Source organism: Rosa rugosa, chromosome 6 (assembly GCF_958449725.1).
Source record: "Rosa rugosa chromosome 6, drRosRugo1.1, whole genome shotgun sequence".
NCBI classification, from domain to species: domain Eukaryota; kingdom Viridiplantae; phylum Streptophyta; class Magnoliopsida; order Rosales; family Rosaceae; genus Rosa; species Rosa rugosa.
In genome coordinates this window covers 31,000,035-31,019,574 of record NC_084825.1, presented here as the reverse complement: position 1 = coordinate 31,019,574, position 19,540 = coordinate 31,000,035, and the positions used below count along the sequence as shown (strand labels likewise).

The 19,540-nt window shown below is 39.1% G+C and overlaps 1 protein-coding gene across 1 annotated transcript; it reads right to left on the bottom strand.

Moving 5' to 3' along the window:
* Nucleotides 1-528: 528 nt before the first annotated feature.
* LOC133718503 (zinc finger protein ZAT4-like) lies at nt 529-4,986 on the bottom strand. The gene is made up of 2 exons (XM_062145352.1): nt 3,297-4,986; nt 529-681 (listed from the first exon to the last, which is right to left on the bottom strand). The coding sequence occupies exon 1, from the start codon at nt 4,617-4,619 to the stop codon at nt 3,369-3,371; it is 1,251 nt and encodes a 416-aa protein (XP_062001336.1). The 5' UTR covers nt 4,620-4,986; the 3' UTR covers nt 529-681; nt 3,297-3,368.
* Between the last annotated feature and the right edge of the window lie 14,554 nt (nt 4,987-19,540).

The following is a 19,540-nucleotide window of genomic DNA, read 5'->3' as shown; positions in this document are numbered from 1 at the left end:
TCCCTGCCGTCAAAATTTTATGTTAAAGTTGTTGAAAATGTCTATTATGCCCTCACTTACTTTTTTTTTTTTTTTTTAATTTATTTTTTCTCTGTTTTATTTCTTTTTTTCATTTCACCTCTTGAAGGTCTGTGGATTGGAACCATCTTGATGAGGAGATGAACAAAAAGGAGGCGAAAGAGCCGGGAGAAAAAGAGGTAAAAATAAAAATAAAAAATAAAAAAATTTAAAAAAGAGAGGAAGAGAAATATATATTTTTTTAAAAGTAAATGAGGGTATAATAGACTTTTTAAGGAAAGATAACGGAGTTTTTTATGGATGTTTGACGATAGGGACCAATTGAGAGGAAATTGGGAGTTCATGGACTTTTTAGGTGAAATTCAAAGGTCAGGGACTGAAACGATGAAACCCTATAAGTATAAGGAGTAAGCAGTATTTAACCCTTAATTTTTTCTTAAACAGAAATGAGTTCTAATATGAGATCAAAAGTTACACGATAGACGTCATAAAAAATAATTATTACTAAAAGCCGGCAACTTCTCCCAATAGATATCATGACTGCCAATTCAAGTCCCGAACAAAGACGGCCTGCTCGGGAACCTACCCTTGCCTCGAAAACTCATTATCCATACAACACTAGCAAATCTCGATCAAACAATACCAATAATCCGACATTGAAGCCTGAAAACGATGAGATAGTATTTAGTGCACCGACTTGCATTATACACTAAGAGAAATTGACAGTTAGATAACATGAAGTACATTTTTTTTTTTGATCAAGTAAATAACTCAAATGCTACAACTAGTCTTTCGTGAGTCGAACTCACAACCTCCTACTTACGAAGGGGAGACTATGCCATTAGACCAAATGGTACTGGACCATTAGTACATTTTTATTTTATTTTTTAAAGTTACCTATAAATATCAACGATTGAGATCTGCTGATTTACTTATACCGCCGGTGTATAGAAGAATTTTCCAAAAATAATTAGTTATCGTGTTATTGGATATTTAAAACACAACGACAACTTTTTCCCCTACATTGCATCTGCATTAGCTTCTAGAAAACCCTCTTTATGGATGTACGTACCTAAAATGTTGAATCTATCTCAACTATGTCCGTAAGTACTAAATACCATTGAGCACATATTGGAAAACAATTAATAATGGCATAACCATACACACCTTACTATTCCACTTTTTTACTCCAACTTCTAATTGATTTTCTGTTTTTACTCTTTCAGATAACAAATTATTCTCCCCTACATCCAAACTCTCTTCTCACACAGAGACATATTCCCAAAATTGATGGGGTGTAAGTTTTTATAATTTTCCACATGGAATTGATGGGGTGTAAGTTGGCTTTGCCTAGTTCTAGGCAAATACTAGAAGAGTCTCAGAATCTCTCTTATGTAAGCCATGATACAAATACATCTCATTAAATATCATTTAGTGATATTGTCATAATCAAAAGAATTAAAATGATCATGCAAAGGATCACTAGTATATATTGCATGATCTTGTTGCATACGTTATTAGATTTTCTCAATGATTTTAAGCATGGTGAAATGTCTCTTTATTTCACCAAATTATAATCACATTAACCTCTTGAAAGTTGAACAAGGAAACCCTCATCCCCACACTGCAGTCCAACAACAATATATATTCAAATCTTATTTTTATTTGTTGCCAAATTCAAGTCGTGGATCCATCCACAATTCAAGAAAGTGGTATAATATATACGTGGGACCTTCTTTGATCTTCATTTTGTTGCTTTCTTCTTCTATTTCCCCCTTTTTTCTCATAAACTATTCATTTTTTTCCTGATCAGATATTTGTATGCTTTCCTAATTGGTTTTTCTTTTCCACAAACTGCAAGTCCAAACCTTATAAAACAAAGATAACTATTCAAATAGTAAATTTTTTTTCCATATTTTGAAAAACAGTGTTTTGATAGCATTTCTTAGTAAGTTACCCATTACGTAATATTCGCCCCAACTTAATTTTTAAGTCATTGCGTTATTATTTGAACTACTTAAAAAGTCATAAAAAAGTGAGAGATAAGAAAACTTAATAGCTACCCAATCTCGATAAATGACAACCTCTAATTATTTAAATATGACAGTGTGCATGAAGATCCTTTTTTATTTTCATTTTTCTTGTTTTTCTCTTGATGCTAGCTTTATTAGCTCTACCCTATTCCTATTGACAACTAATAGCTAACCTTTTGCTTTTGGTTTTTCTTTATAGAATAGAATAAATTTTCTTAGTGATCTGATCGGCCCAACCAAAATAAGAAAAAAACAATTCATCAGTTGTGCCCTGAATTTTTCCAAATAAGTATCAGTTTTTTTTTTTTCGGTTTCATAAAGAGAAAATTGATTGTCAAGGAAAACTAGCTCAATTGGGTACCAGAAAAGTGGATTTTACTACCCACTACCAAATATGCTCTGTATATCCATACATTTATTAAAAAAATTAAACCAAAAGGTGAAAACTGCTATTTTATGCCATTAAATACAATCTAATAAATATGACTAAAAGTTTTCAATCAAATCTTTAGCCTCTCCTGGGAAGATACTTTAGGTCATTCCAGACCAAAACAACAGTAAAAAATAGTAATGTTCCCAGTAAAACAAGGATCTTGGCATTTTGCCTTTTTCTCACAAAAAATCAACCTTTTACAGATTTCCCACATAAGGGCTATGGTCATTAAATGGAGTCGCCCTCTGTTTGAAATCTCTACTGGTTTTTGTGCAGAGATCTGTGAAATGTAAGTAAAGCTTTGTAAAGGCAGTATCGGACAGATAGAGACAGAGACTGAGACTAAGACAGAGGTGTACAGTTGCAGATGAGGAATTAGCTTCCTCCTCTCTCATTGAACTGTAGAATGTCAGTAGTAAGCAAGAGACTTGCTTTTTCCTTTAAATAATAAATTTTCATGGGTTGCTCACCCTCTTTTGAGAATGACTTTTTCTCAATTAAAAAATGCAAAAAGAATGGCAATAGTTGAGCTTGAACTGCTTGGAAACAGAGCAAGCACACAACCAGAATCATGGAAACAGAGCAAGCACACAACCAGAATCAATGTGTAAGCTTGAACTTCTACAATGACAAAAAGATGAACAGAACCCAGGAAATTTAGGTTATTTCAACTTCCTGAATTGTGGGATGTTCTGAAGTACAGTTAGAAATTATGAAAGAAACAATGTTTATGATCATACCAGAAACCATATAACAAGCTTAACAGATCCTATAAGCACCCAAAATTGCCAAAAAGAAAAAGATTTTTTTACCTTTTTTCTGATTCAAAGCGATCTCATATGTGCGAAGAAGAACTCATCAACAGGGTCAACAAACACTTGAATTCATCGCCTAATTGGGTTCACAAATTCAGCATCAGAAACCGCAGAAATCTCGATTTGGCTCATCTCATCATCATCAACAGGAGCAGGAAGATTAAGATCTATCATATTGTCACCTAGCTTAGCCAAGCTTTTTACAGGAGGAGTATGATGATGAGTGTTATTAATGGCTGCAGAACCTGTCACATGTGATCTCTTGTGTCCACCAAGCGCTTGCCCAGATGAGAAGACTCTGAAACAAACAGGGCATTGATGGGTTTTTGCGAAAGAAGAACTGCCTGCATTGTGGTTAATTTTTGGGTCGGGTTCGGGCTCGTAAACAATGCGATTCGGGTTTGGATTAGCAGCAGCAGCGGCGGCGGCTTTAATCTTCTTGTGACTCGCTCTGTGCCCGCCAAGAGCTTGATAGGATTTGAAGACTTTCTTGCAAGTTTCGCACTTGTACTTTCCCCGACTACTTTTTGTTTTTTGAAACTTGATCAGTTGTTCCTCGGATTCATCACTGTCGTCCAAGGATCTATATAATTCAACTTCAGCATCCTCGTCTTGATCCTCTTGTTGTTTATCTTGTTTTTTCCATTTGTCTCTCGATAACATCATGAGACAAAAGGCTACATCTTCCTCTGTTGTGGCATCAGAAATTGAACTCACCGGTTCTGGCTCTACATTATTAGCACAAGAATCTATCTTGTTTTTCAGCTTAATTTTCTTGAAGGCTTCTAGGTGATGTTGATTAAGCTTTGGATGATGCTGGTGGTATTGATTATGAAGTTGATGTTGATGTTGATGTTGCTGATGATCGTCATGATCATGATGATGATCAAACATGGCCGATTTCCGAGTCCGCTTGGATCGTCTCCGAGTTGGGTTCTTGGACGACTCGGTCTCACTCTCTCTGTCCTGAAGAACAACAGAGCCAGCATCCACAGCAAAAGAAAACTCATGATCTACTAATCGAATGCTCCTCTTTGGATTTTCTCTAAGCCCGTAATACAAACCTTCTTCATCTTCTTCTTCTTCCTCCTCCCCTTCTCCTTGTTCTTCTTCATCATCATCATCATCATCATCAGAAAAAGAAGCTGAAACCGAGTCTATTTCATCAATGAGCATTTGATCATGCGGCGCTTCTTCCTCCTCCTCCCCTTCTGGATTCTGATGAATCGGAAGGTTCATCATGTGAGACCTCATATGACCCCCTAAAGCTCTGCCATTAGAGAAGCCCCTCATGCAAAGCTTACACTTGTGCCTCTCCATCAAACCCAAACACCAACACAACAAATAGAACACACCCCAAAAACCAAAGAGTGTTTAAAACAGAGCATAAACAGAGAGAGAGAGCTAGCTATACCTTTCTGTGAAGAGCTCACAAGCTCTTCCTTCTTTCTTTCCTTCTGAAAGCCTTCCTTTCAGAGATAGTGGAAAACTAAAAATGAGTAGGTGACAAGCATTCCTCCACCAAGAGAGAGATATATACAAAGCTCCAATTTTTTTTTCTTTTCCTTAAATCAGAAAACCCCTTTTTTCTGTTTTCTTTAATTTTGGATTTGTCCTCATAAAAACGGCAAATTAAATTAAGGAAATTAAATTTAATTCAAAGCGTATGCATGAAGGTTGAAAACTTTGAAGGAGGCGACATGTAACATGCGAAGCTTGCCCGTTTCTGTATTTATTCCTTCCTCACTCTCTCTCACCACTCCTTTTCCCTCTCCCCAGAATGCCCACCCCTGCCGAACCCTAAAACAGTAACCTCCGAAGGGCAGTTCGGACATTTCGAGTACAATGTACCAGAATAAACCGGTGGCTTCCTTGTCCAAGTCAAGGAAACTGCTGGGTTTGTTGTAACGACGAAGCTGAAATAAAAAAAAACTATAGTTGTCCCAACTCCCAACTTTGTTTCTTAGCCTCACCCGCGGCTCACCTTTAGAGGTGTTACGTCCACGCGTCGTGACCGTATCAATTCTTGTATCCTGTGGGGCCCAAGTAAACCGGTACGGTTACTGGGAAAGGTTGAAACTGAATCGGATTGATTTATTTTCGAGATTCTCTGAAGGCTTTATTTTGGTGCCGGTGATGTTAGGGCACACCGTCAGTGTTGGTAGCTTTAGCATGCCGGCTGTTTTTATTTATTTATTTTTTTTATAAATTATTATTTCCACCCTCGAAGAAGAAGAATTAATTTTGGGGTCTTTGAGGGTGTTAATTGGTATTAATTGTGTCCTTTAATTTTGGATCTTTTGGTTGAAATGTCTTATGGGAATGAAAGGTGGGAAATTGGGCAGGAAACTAACTTCCCCCTTTGAGAAGGAGTTTTCTATGGAGGGAGAGTAAATGCCGTTCAGTTAGGGGCTTGGTATGGACTTAGTCCCCCTCCCCTTCCTAAGTCGAGCAAGGAATATGCCCATAAGATTGAGAAGAATTGTGAAGAATGGAAACAACTATATATACAATTTACCATGTTGGTTTGGGAGTAAATAATCTTTACTAGTCATCCTATTCATTGTATTCCTCAAAGCTATCAAAGAGGGAAAAAAATGAAATCGTCTAACGTAATCCTCACACATATGGGATTGTATTGTAATTTGTAAGTGTGTTGCATGCACTTGCTAGCTAGGGGTGTTTTATCTGGTGTGGGATATTGATATTAATTTGAATGGAGAATGGTCTGGACTAATTAGCTTTTATTTTAAGGAAAAATCCTCATATGGTACATGGATTATCGTCTATTGCATTTTTTGGTACCTTAACTTTTAAAACTACCCTTATGGTACCTGAACTATTGCTCCGTTTCTCTATATGGTACTTCCATCCAATCTGCCGTTAACTTTGCCTACGTGGCCCATTTTTATAGGATGACATTCATTTCCAAAAAATAATAATAATAATGATAATAGGCAAAGTTAACAGCAGATTGAATGGAAGTACCGTATGGAGAAACGGAGCAATAGTTTAGGTACTACAAGGGTAGTTTTGAAAGTTTAGGTACCAAAATGTGCATTGGAACATATTTCAGATACCATTTGAAGATTTTTCCCTTTATTTTAAGAGACCCTGACTCATCAAACGTATGTAGAGAGATTCTTTTTATCAACCAAATGCTTGAAAGGAGGTAAAGTACGAGTATATACTCTTAAGTCTTAAAAAGGAAGAATTACAAGGCTCTATCATAATGGACATTTCAATTAACCATTAAAATAGATAAATAGTTTATTCACAAATATTTACTCTACACTTTTATGATCGGAATCATTCATCTTTTAAAACTTCAATTAAATACTATATCTATCAAATAAATTAAATTAAATATTTCATAGAAATCTACGAGTGCCAAATAAATGAACAATTCATAATCACCGTTAAGCAAAATGGTAAAGAGAAGAAATTAGTACTAACAAAGAGACTCCTATAAGTAGATAACTGCATTTGTATTAGTGTGGTGTATGGCCTTGCTTGTTAGGTTCGTTTTGTCTAAATTAGATTATATAGTTTTGGCCTTTTTGGGTGGAGCATGGTCCAAACTTCGTTGGCATTGTTCTATGTAATTGTGAACGCTATTTCTGTAATCAATCCATAATTAGGGGAGCTAGGATGCAAGTAATCACACTTACATAACCAGAAAGAGTTACCAAACCCACTGTAATTTTTCTTTCTCAAATAGTCGGTTTGATTGGGTTGTAGATATATATGTACGTATATCTTGCTTTTGTGCAACATTAGTCTTCGTAATCCCAACCAAAAAACAAACATATGCAACATTAGCCTTTGTAATCCAAACCAGAAAACAAACATAATTTATAATGTGAAACAAAGTGAGTTACATTTCTTCCATGATTTCATCAAGCTCAATAGTTTTGTCAAATAAGCTTCTTTTTTTTTTTTTTTGAAAGGAAGGATGATCATCTATATTAAATGAAATTAAGGAGTACATAGCAAGATGTGGGAGAGCATCCAAAGAATGCTTTAACAAGATGTACAAGCACATCTAAAATAAAAAATAACCACAATGTGAATCATGTGATTAAATATCAAAGGCATCAAACCGCACTACATATGTCAATGATTTATTAAACTATATTAGTTTAGTAATATTTTTCTTCCAAATGTTTAATAAGGCCTAATATGAAACTCTTCTTTGAAATAAAATAAAATTTCACTATTGCTAAACCGAAATAAACTTATAAATTTTAATAACTATTAGAGTGTTTTAGTCATAATTTTGTTACTCTGAATCAATAGTAAAAAATAGTAAACAAATGACCATTAAAATTACACATTGTTCTAGATAGTAACCATGATCCATAAAAGTAGTATATGGTCATAAGGCAACCTAGTGATAGTATTTTTTTTTTTTTGAAAGGAGTGATAGTATAGGTTTGGTGAGAATAAGAATTAATTGTGGTTACGGTTGCAACTTGCCCATTGGCCTTGTACTACTTTTTTGGGTTACGGGTATTGCTAATGCCTAATGAAATAGTGGTACCAATGTTTAATTGAATTCCAAAGACCAAGACTTTTGTATTGATGGATGGTTAGAAGAAACTATATATCCATCTTTCACGTTTTTGCTGTGAAAGGTATAGGTAGAACCTTTGTTTATGCTCTTTTTTCTTTTGGTAACTTCCAGTTGTTGCTCTTTTAATTTGCAGTAAAATATGTAGATTCAGATGGCTGCCAAAGTTTGGTTAGTATATGTTTGTTTTATTTAATTTATTTTACGGTATTTGAGATCTAGGTCGGGTTCAGTTCCAAGACAGATCAGAGATATCTGGATTTGGGTTTGGTTCCTTGCTCTTCGGTGTTTGGTATTCAAAGGTTGCAATTTCTTACCAATTACCATTGAACACTATACAACTAGGTCTCAAGACTCTTCTGAGTACCCATTTCACCTTTGGTATTCAACATACTTCCGAGTACCCATTTCAATGTTATATATGAGGCCCTCTACTGATAGATTTAATCGTCATATATTTTGAAGGATCGCTTGTGGAGCTAATTTTTTGATGACATATTGACATTTCGACAATTTAATTTTTAGGTTTCTATAAACAAATTATTTCCGCAAATTTTCAACCAAGTTGATAATTGTTAAGGTACCGAATTAGATCAAAGCATTGGACAAATAAAATCTGTTAAATCTTATATGTTCATGTATGTAATGGTAAATTACAATAATGAATGTCTTAACGATTTTCAATTTGCCTAAAAATTTACATCTGCAATCTATACATACTGAATGGTGCCATGGTGGAGATGCAAAGATGTGATAAGAAAATGACTCTCACAAGCGATCATTTAAATGGCAAAATGATTGGACAAATTTTTATCGAGAGAGTATTCCGTGCACCAATGTGCATTTGCACCAACAGAAATGGACAGTTGGATGACATTAACTATATTAGTTTATTATTAAAAAAAGTTGCCTATAAATATCAATGATTGAGATCCACTGAATTTGCTGATTCACTTGCACTGCTGATGCATACAATAATTTTAAACAATGGGAAGTGAATGACATTGTCACATTTCTTTTCTTTGTCAAACAATCACAAGATGTTTGTTAATCAATAATCAACAATTACATCATTTTCATTTACTTGAGCCAACCAACTCGAAACAATTGTTCATTTTTTTTTTTGAATCAATCCATAAATGATTGTCATTACTCACGCCAAAATGACCATTACATACCCCTCTGCTGCCATTAACTAGACAGATAAGAGATTGTGGGGGGACCACGATGGTACATAGGTATAGACCATTCATTATACATTTAGTGCTCACTTAAAAATCAGCGAGCCTATAAGCTATCGTAACAAATAGGCAAAGTAAAAACTATACTCATTAGCGCTTGTTAAGACTAACAAGAGGTCCCTAGGGAATTATTAGAAAGAAGACAAGCTATCTAAATTAGGAGCCAACTATGGCCCAAAGGAAAGGATAAAGCCCAAAGCCCAATAGGGCTGGCCTGGACCATTCCCAACCTTTGCTCCCCTGCGCAAAGCTGTCGCCATGCGACGCTACTCACCCTCATCACGGCAAAAATCCTTCCACTCCCACGAACAAACCGCCACCACGTTGCTTTGATGCCTCCGCCGGAGAGGCTCCATAGCACCTGCGTAGTAGCCACAAATCCAAACGGATTCAGACCCCTACATACCAGCCACCAGTCGGCTCTGACTCTACCGTCCTTGCCGCTGTCTCCTCCTGGAAAAATTGGAACAAGCCAACTCGCCACGCCGCCAACCACAATCCAGTTACTAGTATCAAATCAAAACGACATGTCTTGTGACCGGGCTGCTTCACATTGGAAACGGTGCCCGCCCATTCACTACCGACTCCAAGTTTACTGATCTCCAACTGGAAGCAATAGCAATTCCCATCCGGCAGCAATACAATGACAATGAGGCCACCGCCACACAGATGTTGATCACCACCGGACGAGATTATCTAGATCTGATGGGGTTCGATCTCTAGCAGTGCACTATGCAGCTAGGGTTTTGTTTTTGAAAAAAAAAAAAAAAACGATTGTTCAATATACTAAATCACGTTGAAGATATAATGTTTGCATTCAATTAATCAATTGAATTGGAAACCATACTGTATAAACCTTTTAGCAATTCTCTCTCAACGAAAAACCCTACCCCAAACTAGGTTTTTTTTCCAGATTTCCATCTCGTTGCTCGTCCGGCGGCTCCCGCCCATGGCAAGCTTCTGGCTTCGTCGTTGTGTACGTGGAGAGTGCGGCCGGACGGGACTGTCTTGAGACTATGGCTCTGGTGGTCTGAGAAGTCGTTGCCGCTTCTGCAGGTTTGTTGAGGCAGCGGGGTCTGATTTAGAGCCTCCGATGCGTGGCGGTGGGATGTACAGAGGTGGAGCTTGGAGGTTGTTGGTCGTGGCAGCGTGGTCATTGCGGTGTGATGCAGGCGGCGTGGTCGTGGTGTTGATGATCGTGGCGGCGTTGGTGCAGGCGACGTGGGCGTGGGCATTGATGGTCGTGGCGGTGTTGATGATCGTGGCGGCATGGTGCAGGCGACGTGGGCTTGGCGGCATGATGGTCGTGGCGGTGGCCTAGACCGAAGGCAGGGAAGCCTGCTGTATGTGTTGCAAGAACGTGGAGGAGGGGAAGATTTGGGCCGGGTGCTGATCCACCTGCTGGGCTGGGTTGTGGCTTTTATTTGGGCTATTCTATTTAGTTAGTTTCTTGCTTTCTAATTAATTTCCTATTGTTTTAGGGCAACTATGAGTTTTTACCTTAGGCTTGCTTATTTACTATGTTATTTCATAGTGTATAGGCTTGCTTAAATAAGTGAGCATGGGTCCCGTCAAATGATCGGACCTAATCTATGTATCGCTGTGGTTTACCACAAACTCTTTATCTACCCAGAGATGGTAGAGGGATGATATGTAATGGTCCTTTCTGACCTGAGTATTAATATATCGACATGATATTCTTCAAAAAAAAATTGAATTGGAAACCATTTAGTTATCTAATTGTATGAAACAAATGAACTGTCTGTTATAAATATCATATTAATTGCTACCAAAAATTACTTAATTGATTGAAACATTTGGGTGACTAAATGATCTTCATCTGATTATTGTTCCATGGAATTATCTCTACATTAAATAGTAATTCCAAAAATATATAACTGTTTTTTTTTTTTTTTAGGGAAATGGAATTAGGTTCCAAATTAGGGATGGCAATGGGGAGGGTAGGGTAAGGGGATTAAGTTACTATCCTCATACCCGACTTCATTCCCCATCCCCTTACCCACCCCAATCCCCGTAATAAGATACTCGAGATTCCCCGTCCTCATCCCCATTGGGGATTAGGTGCCTGTACCCGCCTCAATCCCCATTAACAATATTACTAATTTATTATATAAAAATTTATACAAATAATTATGGATTGTAAAATATGAAGTTAAAATCAAGGATTAAATACTGTTTACTCCCCATACTTATAGGGTTTCATCGTTTCAGTCCCTGACCTTTGAATTTCACCTAAAAAGTCCCTGAACTCTCAATTTCCTCCCAATTCGTCCCTGCCGTCAATTTTCCGTCAATTGCTCTGTTAAGTTGCTGACGTGGCAGCCATTTTATGCCGAAATGTCTATTTTACCCTCAGTTAAAAAAATTTCTGTTTTATTTTTTATTTTTCTCTTTACTTCTTCTTCCATTCTCTCGCACTCTCTCACCTCCCAAACACCACCACCACCACCACCTCTTCCTCCTCTCTTCCTTCACCAACGACAACGCCAACACCACCACCACCTCTTCTTCCGCTCTCACCTCCCAAATACCACCAGACACCAAACACCACCTCTTCCTCCTCTCCTCCTTCACCAACGGCAATGGCAACACCACCACCACCACCTCAGTCACCTCCCAAACACCAAACACCAAACACCACATCTTCCTCCTCTCTTTCACCAAGGACAACACCACCACCACCTCTTCTTCCTCCTCTCCTCCTTCACCAACGCCAACGCCACCCACCACCTCCACCATCTGCAAGAGAAGTAAAAACAAGCTGAACTCTAAATTATCGCAACCAAACCAGTAAATAAAGCAACAATCATCTCAAATCTATAAATTGAAATACAATATCCCAAAACTCTGAATCGAACCAAGAGCTTTGGCGTCAACTGAAAACCCAGATCACGAGCTCGCTGTGCCACCGCATGGCATCATACCACGGGTCTGGTTACTGGCCAAAACCAAAACAAACACCTTCTTCACCAAACCCAAATTCTCCATAGCCTCTCTCTATCCGAAATTCAAACCTTACAATGAGGAAAGGAGCCAAGAGAAAGGCCCGGCCGACGGCGAAGAAGGAGGCCGCCACCAAACCCAAAGCCACCGCCACACGCGCCAAGAGCATCAAGGCCTCGCAGCCTTAGCCGGAACATGAATACGTAGAAGAGCAGAACAACTTTCAAAATCTATGGAAGGCGGCGTTATCGGCTGGAGTCGATTTACCAATACGACTGGGATTTCTCAAATCTCGAGAAGGAATTTGAAGAAGGAGGGAAGTTTTATGGAATCGGGAACAACTACGATTCGGTCGCAGCGGAGCCTGACCGACTTGACCTCGGACCGGAACTGGGGCTATGGCAGGCCGAACGAGGAAGCCGCCATTTGTTTTTGATCGGAGCAATGACGGGGGCTCTGGGGCTATGGAGGTGGAGGAGAGGATTCTTGGATCTGGGTGGATTAAGATCGGGTCAAATTGATCGACCCCGATCGAACACACATACTGGATTCTCTATTGGCGGCGACAAGCACGAAGTGTGCTCGTTAGATGCAGATGACTTGGGTGGCTGGCTTAGCCATGGCAGATTGGGGTGATGGCGGAGATAAAAAGAAGAGGAGAGAGAGCTGGAAGAAGAAGATGTAAAAAGAAAAAGAAAAAGGAGAGGAAAGAAAAAAATAAATTAAAAAAGAGTAAATAAGGGTATAATAGACATTTTAGCTTGAAATTAATGACACGTCAGCAAAATAACGGGGTCTTTGACTGAAAGTTGACGGCAGGGACTAATTAGGAGGAAATTGGGAGTTCAGGGATTTTTTAGGTGAAATTCGAAGGTCAGGGACTGAAACGACGAAACCCTATAAGTATAGGGAGTAAACAGTAATTAACTCTAAAATCAAACATCAAAATAAAATAAATTTCTTATTTCAATAAAGGAAAATTGACATGTCGATAAAGATATTTTATTAAAAGAATCTTTTTTTTTTAACATGTTTATTAACAGAATTTAAATATTGACAAAAAGATGAAGTTTACATAAATATTTATTTATAAATAATATATAAAAAAAAAAAAATATATATATATATACAGATCCTATCCAGAGCGGAGCTCTGCTTTGAAAATTAACTTGTGAAGTTCGAGTTTTTTGGTCACTTTTCGGTCGCACATCCACATCTCGACCGTTTAGTTTTTAGGTACTAGTGTATAGATCGTCTCTGCAAATTTTCAGCCAAAATGATGATCGTTAAGGCATTGATAACTGCCTTAAAGCTAGTACGGTTCAGGTTGACAGATTCAGTCCGTGCATTGGTTTAAGCGAGTTAGATACCTTAACGATCATCAATTTGGTTGAAAATTTGCAGAGATGATCTATACACTAGTAACTAAAAACTGAACGGTCGAGATATAGATATGCGACCGAAAAGTGACCAAAAACTCGAACTTCACACGTTAATTTCAAAGCGGAGCTCCGCTCTGGATAAGATCTGTATATATATATATATATATATATATATATATATATATATATATATATATATATTTCAGATAATTCTTATTGGGTGGGTATGGGGATGAGGATCAAAATACCATCCCCGCCCCGTACCCGATCCGTCATCTTGGCAGGAATTCCTTTAAAATTGGGAACCCACGGGTTTTTAAGATTTTCAATACCCATGTTTCCCCCTTCGCTCTTAGTTTTGAATCAAAGTAAAGTAGGTCTTTCAGAATTAGAATACTGGGGATCCCCATCCCCGTTACCCGATTTCCCCCGAATTTCTCCCTGTTAGGATCGAATACTTGATGGGTACCCTACCCGATGGGGATTTTTGCCACCCCTATTCCAAATATATTACAACGTCACTACGTCAAGCTAGAGGGTTTCAAGAAACCACTCATAGTACAAATTTAAGCACAATACAGACTGTGAAAAGCAGCCCAAATCTCCTAACCAGAAAAACTAAAAACCTCAAGGAACTGCAAGGAAAAATAAAACTTCCTAATCCTACACCATCCAAGAATGAGAACATTCAAGAAATAGATAGAGGACTAGGAAGTGAAAAGCAAAAACAAACAAGCTAAAAACAAAAGAGAAAACGAAAATACAAACCTACACAACCCGAAACAAAGCAACTATAATGAAGCATTAACGCCTAAAGACCCAATGGTGTACGTCTCTGCAAGCATCATAGCCAAAGCTTCGTCGAGTCAATGTAGATCTATAACCCTACCCCTCTTGAGGTAGGGCATTCAGCTGACGGTCTCCCAGCATCCACCACTGAAGTGGGAGTAGATACAAGCTTGGGCTTGTTTTGCTGACCACGAGGTCTACCCTTCTTCTTTAGAAGTTTTCCATAAGTTACTGAGACCTCGACTAAGCCATCAGACAGCTTCAGACGCTTCCCATCCTCGAGTTACTCCTCCTCACGAAGTCTTCTCACACCCAAAACCCTAGATGGGTGCCCAAAATGACCAGCAGCTCCTTCAAGTCCAACTAATCCAGAGCCCAGTCTAACAACACTAGTCAACTCAGTAACACAAGACAAACCCAACCCAACAGCACAAACTGGCCCAACAGCCTTAGTCAAACTTGGACCTAGCAGTCAACCCTAATTTCCTAATTTAAATTTAGGGTTTCTCGCCGAAAATCTCTGGCTAGGTTTCTTCGTCCCCACTGTCTACATTACCTCAACCTGCACCGCATCAGAAACCAGCGCCGGGTCCATCTTAGCCGAACCAGACTCCGGCAGTTCCACAACCAGACCCGATTCCTCCACTACCATCGCCGTCATCACCAGCTTCCGGTCACACTCACCACCACCATGGGTGAAGCAAATCCCACGACATTTTTCATACCGGAATTCGAGTTCCATCGAAACCTCTGACGAGAAGCAGACCTTAAGCCTAGCCCAGATGCGATGGCGCACATCGTGGATTAGACTGATTCTCTGGGTGGCTTCCTTGCGTCGGAACACCCCTTGATCAGCCTTGATAAAAGTACCCAACATGTTGCCAAGTCGGGTGAGAGCCCGATTGTTTCTCATGGCCACTCTTAGACCCGTCACCACCACCCACACCTCCAGAAAGTATAGAGGCACCTCTGCCAGAGCCTCAACACCATCATAATATGCTAGCAATAACATCGAGTTGCTATAGTACCAAGGGCCTCCATGAAGAACACGGTGCTTCACCTTCTGCTCCTTGAATTGGAACACGAAGATCCTCCCCTTCCTCTTCATGGATCAGGACCCTTTAATTCATCCTCCATATTCCAGACATCGCCGTCGAGAACGTCGAATAGCCACCGGCTTCTTAGTTAGCAGACGTCCGCATAGGTAAAAAAATGGGTCGCAAATCGTATCCCCGCCCCCAACCAGGCTCACTACAGCCTCCTCCGACAAGGCAAGAGACGCCACCGTCCCCTTTGTAGCTGCCATCACTGCACCAATCTCGACAGTCTTTCGGCTAGGAAGAAAATCCTAGCAGAGCAAAAGTTGACTTTAAATACAAAGACTACTTTGTTAGAGAAGAGGCTTTGATAGTCAAACTGGGTGTTATAATTGTTCTTACTAAACTATAACCTGGATATATACATAAACATGACAGAGAGTTCGAATGGTGTGTCCAAATTCTTATTCAATCAGCATTTATGGCTATGATAATATTGAAAGGCTATGGACCTGGAGATTAAGTACAAACATGTCCAATTCAGAAGTATCGCAAGCAACCTTTGAAAGCAAAATTGAACTAGTTGTCAGTATATTTCTTACATCTAGGATCGATCCTGAGATCCTTTTGAAAGTGAATAAAGAAACAAGAAGAAAGGAACTAGAAAGTGAATAAAGAAACAAGAAGAAAGGAACTAGTTGACCTAAATTAAGATGCACATGTTATAAAATTAATAGCGAACTAGAAGAAAGGAGACAACTTTAATCACATTATGTTGATGTAATAAACAAATTAAAAAATATATAGCAATTACTAATTTTGCTATTTTTTCCCTCTCTAGTCACACAATTTTTCCTCATATCTTAGCTGCACCAATCGGTCATTAGTCAAGCAATGTTCGTTCGATGGAAGCCCAGTGTTAGTGCAAGCCATTGGTCGCATGGATGTTGTGATGCTACTGCCAGACGGGTTATGGTTACTGGGGTTTTCCTTTGGCCTTTGGGTTTGCTTTGCCTGGAGGGTTTACAATGCTGGTCGTAGGCGTCCATTTCTAGTTTGATGCAGCTATGAGACAAGTGAGATCCAGGGCACCGATTTACGAGACAGAATTAGACGACGTGGGCTAGGTTGGATCTCTGCTCCAAATCTACACCAGGTGTCAAGGTGGTGATGGGGGTGTTCTTTGTTCTGTGGTGGCGACAGTGGTGTGCACTTGACAGATCTACACAGAGGGGCATAGGCTGGGTCTGGGCTGGGCTGGGCCAACTGTTGGGCCTTGGGTTAGAGCTCTTTGGAACATGTTGGCTGCTGCCTGTTTCAGTTTTTTTTTTTAGTTTTTATCTTTCCAATAAATTCCTTCCAATTTTGGGGAGTGTTAGTAGACTTCAGACCAGTCTATGCATTTTGTGTGTGTGTTTTTTCTTTTCTTAGTTAGGTGACAAACGGTTCTGTTTGATCGAGTTTGTCTAGTCTAGCCTATCTGAAGTTCTTCTATGAGTCTTCTTAAAATTGTTATCTGTGTTCCATACCACAATTGCATGGTCGGCGAACGTAGGTAATAGTATATATTTTTCCCTCGAAGACGAAGTGCTTTTGTCTAGCTTAAACTTAGAGCTTTATTTCTTAAGGAGTAGTTATGTACCAATGTAGGCTTGCATGCATGTGTTCATGTATTGGTGTATGTATTATTCCGAACAATGGTTGTTTTCAGTGATAAAATGAACCGTAATTAACAAATTAAGTTACCTTATTGAATCTTTGATGATATATCTCACTCACAACATACATAGTCTTGCTCTAGCTTGACCTCTGAAATATTTTTTTGCATGACGATTGAGTCTTGCTCTTGCCTAAATTGTTTACTCAAAAGGTTTTGACACACACACACACACACACACTAAGGGGGATGTATTGTATATGGAATTAGTGGAACTTTTAAAGAAATATATGGAATTTAAAAGTCTGAATGTATTCAATATAGACTTTTAGCAGTCCATGAAAGTGTGATGCCCCGGAAATTCGTATTTATTTTTCGAGGATTTTCTGGAATCTAATTTGTGGTTATTGGACGGTTTCGTGGCTCGTGGATGGAGCGGAAGTGCTTCGGACGAATAATTATTCGAAAATTGTGGATTTAGGGGGGGTTTCAAGGTTGACTTTTGATACCTTTAGATTCTCTGAAACCTTCCTTCATGAAAGTTGTAGAGCGCGTCGATACGAGTTAGTGGATATGTGGAACACGGAAATCGGAGCTCGTATGAGAAAGTTATGAGCATTTGAAAATTTGGAAAGTTACTATATATAGGGGTTTCCGTTTTTGGAAGGTTACTATTTTCATTTTGGCAAGTTTCCATTTCCGGAAACTCAGAAACTCTCCGTTCTCTCTCCTGATTTTCGACTGACCCGACCCGGATCCTGTCGATCCGACCCGACGTTTCTGGCGAGCTCCGGCGGTCTCCGGCCGTGAAACTTTGCCAGCTTGTTCGCCTCCTTGTTCTGCTCCTCCCTGTGGTGGCCTCTAACGACGATTCTCCTCTAAGGCGGCATAGATCGAGGTATTCGGACCCGACTGGAAATCCTTGCTCCGGCCACGTCACGGCTTCAAGTCTTCTTGGTTGAGTTCGTAGGAGCCTCCCTGATCGACCTGTGATGTTTGTTTGGATCGATTCACGTCGGAATCGGATCAACTCAGGGTGAACAGTTGACGGCGGCTTGTGGTAGCGTTAGGCGGCGATCTAGGCCGAGTTGGCTTGAACCCCAGGTATTAAAGTTGATCTATTTGAGGTTCTTGACATTTTGGACGGTTGGATTAATCTAGTTTTGAGTTTTGGTTGGTGGTGGTTGGGGTGGTTGCACCGCCGACTGTGGCGGCGTTTTGGCAGCCTTCCGGTCATGTAAGGGATAGTTTCTGGTATTATATATCTTCTACTCGTCGATACGAGCGTTTCGATATATAATATGCAATTTTTGGAGATCGTATGAATATATTGTGATTTTTACGGTTTCGGACCGTTTGATGATTCGATCCATGAGGATTTGAGCGTTCGATCGACTTGTGATTTTGACATATCGATCGTAGAAGTATTCCGGAGACATGGGGTGGTCTCGGATGTGGTTTCGCCTCGATTGACGTCACTTTGGGGATTTTAGTTCAAAACAAGGGTTTCAGACTTAAATCATTTGTGAATCGTTACTAAGTTGAGACCGTATGTGATTAGGTACTTAACGAAGTATTCTTGGACGGTTATTTGTGGTTTGGCTGCTTTGTTCTATATTGAAGACGCATCGGGAATTTCGAGGTGAGTAATCTCATAAGGTTCATTTACGAACGGAATTACCTTTATCGTTTTGAGAGTTATTGATTTAATTGCAAACTATAGTTGATATTAGTAGGCATTCCTGAGCCGATGACTACGTATATATATTTACGTGAAATATATATGTATTTGTGGGTTTTGTTGATTTATGAAAACAATATGCATGAATGATGCTTTTTATTGTTTTGTGTTATGGCTTTTCAGAAAACAAATGATTGTGGAATTGTTTATTCGATTTGTTTTGAAAAGCGTTGAGATTTGTGTATGAAAACAATATGCATGAATGTTGCTCATTATTGTTTTGGGTTATAGCTTTTCGGAAAACAATGATTGTGGAAATGTTGATTTCGATTGTTTTGAAAAGCGTTGCGATTTGTGTAACATTTTGGGTCCAGTGCGACTCCTTTAATGTTTTATTCCAAGGGACTGAAAGTTCGAGGAATGAAGGTCTATGACCTTGGGCAGAATATCAGGTAATCACGTCTTTGGCCGGACGAGTGGTTACGAATTCAATTAGAGCTCTAGTCTGTCTGCCACAATTATGATTCATGGGGTAACCGGAATTGGTTATATCTAACTCATGAGATTACGTGTTTTTAGGGAACAAGGTGTGAGTTGCTTCCTTATTAACGGTTTTTAAGGGGACAAGGTGCAAGTTGTTTTCCTTATTAACGATTTGATAGAAATCAATGTGTGAGTTTATCTCATGATTTGTTTGGGTTTATCCCGTGATTTGTTTCTTAATTGAAACGTGATTTGTGTGAGTTGTTTCCTCGATTGAAACGTGCGGGTTTTAGCCCGTGATTTTGTGTGAGTTGTTTTGAGTTACTCATACGGGCTTGCAAAAGCTTACCGGGTTTGTTGTGTGACAACCTGGTGCACTATTCAAACGGTGTAGGGGTTAATACTGCAGGTCAGGATAATTGTGGCTGAAGCTG

Excerpts from the sequence above, each read along its gene's own strand:
- LOC133718503 (XM_062145352.1), bottom strand. The coding sequence starts at position 4,619 with ATGGAGAGGCACAAGTGTAAGCTTTGCATGAGGGGCTTCTCTAATGGC.